This window comes from Aplysia californica, unplaced genomic scaffold (assembly GCF_000002075.1).
Source record: "Aplysia californica isolate F4 #8 unplaced genomic scaffold, AplCal3.0 scaffold00600, whole genome shotgun sequence".
Lineage (NCBI taxonomy): Eukaryota > Metazoa > Mollusca > Gastropoda > Aplysiida > Aplysiidae > Aplysia > Aplysia californica.
In genome coordinates, this window is record NW_004797870.1 from 228326 (window position 1) to 232447 (window position 4122).

Consider the following 4122-nt stretch of genomic DNA (forward strand, 5'->3'; position numbering starts at 1 on the left):
AAAAAATAAAACTCAGTGATTTAAATCACTTTTAAAAAATGTATTCTGTTTTTACATCTTTAAACATTCATAATTCCTTTCCTTGGACACAGTGTCACTGTAAAATAATACAGTTCTCAATTTACTTTTTTTTCATAATTGAAAACCAGGGTTGGGTTCATTTAAATCAAGTCAATTTAAATCAGTTGATTTAAAAAAATTTAAATCAACTTGATTTTAAAAATAAAACTCAGTTTAGTTATCATTGTGACTAGCCTGCCAGTCTAACTGCTCTCTTAAAGATAATCGCCAGGTTACTTTCTTTTTATTAGATCCGAGAAAGGAGAATGTTGGAAGGACTGCTGTTAGAAGCAACCTCCGTAACAAACTAAACACAAAATAAGAAGGGACCTAACCCAAACCCTAACCCTAACTGTAGCTCTAACCAAACGCAAACCCCAAATCCTAACTGTAGCCTTATAAAACTGTTAATTAACCCTGATCCAAACCCTCTTAATGTAATTTCTTAGCGGTTACACATGACGCAATTTTTCTCAGAATGTTGACAGAAAGTGATAACATGCTCATGATGATAGAATCTCAGTTTACCTCACCATCTTTTAAAAAAACCAAACACACTACATTATAATAATATTCACACACTTTAACTTTAAACATTTCTAAAGTAGGCCTTCAGACTGTTGGCTTGATGTTCCTTGGCATCAGCTTGCTGAGCTGCTGAGATTGCTGATGCTAACCTGAAAAGTGTAATTTTTACTCTTTCTCTAAGATTAAAATATCTGTTAGTGTAGCGCTAAACGTTTACTTGCTGAAACTGAATGAAGTTAAGGCCGCCGTCCCTGCATTTTACATGTGTCACTGCAGTTTGATTTCATGAAATTTTAATAGAATTCCCCAAGTTTAACGTCTTTTTCTTTTCTGTTACAGGTGACGGGAATTGTGATACTGGCCATCGGTATCTGGACAAAGGTTGACCTGTACAAGTACCTGGAGCTTTCCTCCATCTACCAGCCTGAGGCTCCGTACGTGCTCATTGGAGTGGGAGCCGTCATTGTTCTCATCGGCTCCTTGGGATGCTGCTGCACTGTCAAAGGGCATTCTTTCCTGCTCTACATGGTAGGGTATCTATTGCGTCTTTGGTGGTGCAATATATGGGGGGGGGGGATTAGTGGTTTTTTATATATGTCAATATTGCCAAGGAGTAGCAGTAGAAAGGCTGCAGAAAGAGTCAGGAGGCCAGAGCAGGGGGTAAAGCAGGTGAGGGGTGGGGGCAGAAAGCAGACAACAGAACATTGCTAGAGAGCAGGAAAGGAGGTGAAAGGAGACAATTTTAGAGAAGAAAATTTTTGGTTGCTACTCGGATTCGAACCCGGGGTCTTTGAATGAGAGGTGAACACCTAGGCCACGAGAGCCCCATAACCAGTTTGCAAACACAAGACCCTTTTGTACCGATGAAGGTGGCTGAGTCGGAGAGGGATACAAAGTCCCAGCTGAAAGACGGAGATACTTTATTAAAAATTCTCCCCATACGGGAATCGAACTTGGATTTTCTGTCTGCGGCAACAAAGTACCAATCTGCTACCCCATTGATGCCGATGTAGCTCTGTAAATAATGTTATATTGTCATTTCTCAGAGAATACAGCGATGTATTACTCTGTAAATAATGTTATATTGTCATTTCTCAGAGAATACAGCGATGTATTACTCTGTAAATAATGTTATATTGTCATTTCTCAGAGAATACAGCGATGTATTACTCTGTAAATAATGTTATATTGTCATTTCTCAGAGAATACAGCGATGTATTACTCTGTAAATAATGTTATATTGTCATTTCTCAGAGAATACAGCGATGTATTACTCTGTAAATAATGTTATATTGTCATTTCTCAGAGAATACAGCGATGTATTACTCTGTAAATAATGTTATATTGTCATTTCTCAGAGAATACAGCGATGTATTACTCTGTAAATAATGCTATATTGTCATTTCTCAGAGAATAGAGATTTGTCAAAAGTTTCTCGCTTTGCTCCTGTGACTGTGAGGGACATCCAACAAATATATATATTTTTTAAAATTTCTAAATATAGGCCCCTTGGTCAAAGATCAGACAACTCAACATGAAATTGGGCAAGAGATGTTACAGGCACTGAGTTCATTGCCCTTTTCCTTTCTATAACGTCATCTATCTGCTTGAATGTTGGTGTTGTTGTTTTCATCTGCTTGAATATAAATGTACAAAAAATATTGCAATCAGCAAGATAATGATGCGTAGGCTCCATCAACTGTGTCTGAAGTGAAGCAATCATGATCACAGCGCTTATTCTTTAAATGAGATTTAGTAATCTCAAAATATTTGTAAAGAGTTGTTGAGCTCTTCAACATAACTGAAACGAAACATTTCTCTGCTCTTTTACTCTTTAGTTGAATGAGACTGAACGATAATCATGTTGTCTGTTGTAACTTTTGACAAAACTGCATGGAGTTACTTGATACTTCTATTTAAAAGTATTTGTGCAAAAAGTATTCTACTATTTGTTGAAAGATATTTACAACAGAAATAGTAGTACCTCAAGCCTTGCAGAAATACGTGGTTTGCACATAAAATTGCATAGTATAGTGTATAATATATATATATATGTGCGCAGGATTTTGTTGAAATAATTCTAATTCTATTTTGTTGGTGCCTGTGTTTGATATAAAAGTATTTGATCAAACTTTGAAAAAGCAAAAATTCTTAACATTCTTCCCTTTTATTTCTAACTCTCCAGTTCTGTGGTTTCTTGTTTATCGTGTTCATTGTTGAGCTGAGTGCTGGAATAGCTTTGCTGATTTACCGTGGAAAGGTAAGTGGTATCCACTGTCTGTTGCTACTTTGGTTACAAAAGTGCCAGTGGGATTATATATATAGCAATAAATTGCTTCGTATTTGACTCATGTCTCGTTTCAAAGATGGGTATTAGAGTAGTACAGCATGAGACAAATTTGGAATATCTCTGCGACTTTTAGTTGGCCATAAAGCCAGTGGGTTTTTTTGGGGTTTTTTTGGGTTTTTTTTGGGGGGGGGTTTGACTTTTTAAAATTAGTGAACACAGATTTGTTTTTCAGTGTTGCTGCTGTTGTAATCTTCTTCCAGTCAAAATGTCGCAGGTTATTGAGCTAGCAGCCTACACTTTAACTTGGGGGGCTTTGGACGTTAGGCACTTACTGTAGGAAAAACTTGGAAAACACCACAGAACATCCACTTCATTGAAAAGGATGCTAAAGAATAATAGAATGGCGCCAAACAGAAAAGTAGTTTTTAGCCTTGGCTTCGCGGAAATTCCTCGGGATTTTCTGTAAATCTCTGAGGGGTGCGGGTGCGTCTTAAAGGACTCTCTCTACTAAAAATTTCTTCAATTTTCGCAAATTACGGCTTAATCCGGTGCAGTCTAAGCTTGAGAACTAACATTCATTTCGCTTTTGGAAGTAAAATTGGCACTTCGCGTCTTGTTAAAATTTTGGACCGCCATTTCGCTCTGTCCGTTGCCATTTCCAAATGATGTTAGATTTCTTTTTCTTTTCTTATCACTTTAGAAAAACATTTTTCTTGCGTATTCTTGTCATTTTTTGGAGAAAATCTAGTAGATTTAAATGCCATTTAAAATGAAAATTGTCAGACTCGCGAACCTCGGGAAACGCTGTAACACTGTTACGCGAAAAGTCTAACAAAATAAACAAAGTCAACAATTGTTTTTTATTCTTGTGTTTATGGGGTTCAGAAACAAACAAAACGGCGGAAATCGAACACAAAACAGTACACAACAGGAGAATTGTATAAAAAAAATAAACCGCGTGTTGTCTCTCATACTCTTTCCGTGCAATCCGCCATAGCTATACTTTGCAAAAATGTCATGGTGCACATCTCAGAAATATTCCCAAAGTTATCGGTTGTCAATTGTGGTCTTTGGACAGGAAGCTTTTTTTATTATAGAAGAGTTCTCACCAAGCATTGAAGCCTTACTTGTCATCTGTGTATACCATGTGTGTTGATTTGTGGTGAAATGGCCCAGGAGCTGAGACAGGGAGTAAGCTAGGATCTCTGGGTGGCTAGGTCTCAAAGGCTTATCTTTTATTCCCC

The 4122-nt window shown here is 37.1% G+C and overlaps 1 protein-coding gene across 1 annotated transcript in view; it reads left to right on the top strand.

Moving 5' to 3' along the window:
* Nucleotides 1-4122, top strand: part of LOC101853191 (tetraspanin-7) — a gene marked incomplete in the record, with an annotated part of 22484 nt that overhangs the window by 6067 nt on the left and 12295 nt on the right. The window contains 2 exon segments of the mRNA XM_005107399.3: nucleotides 928-1116; nucleotides 2774-2848. Of these exon segments, the coding sequence (XP_005107456.2) occupies nucleotides 928-1116; nucleotides 2774-2848 (264 nt within the window).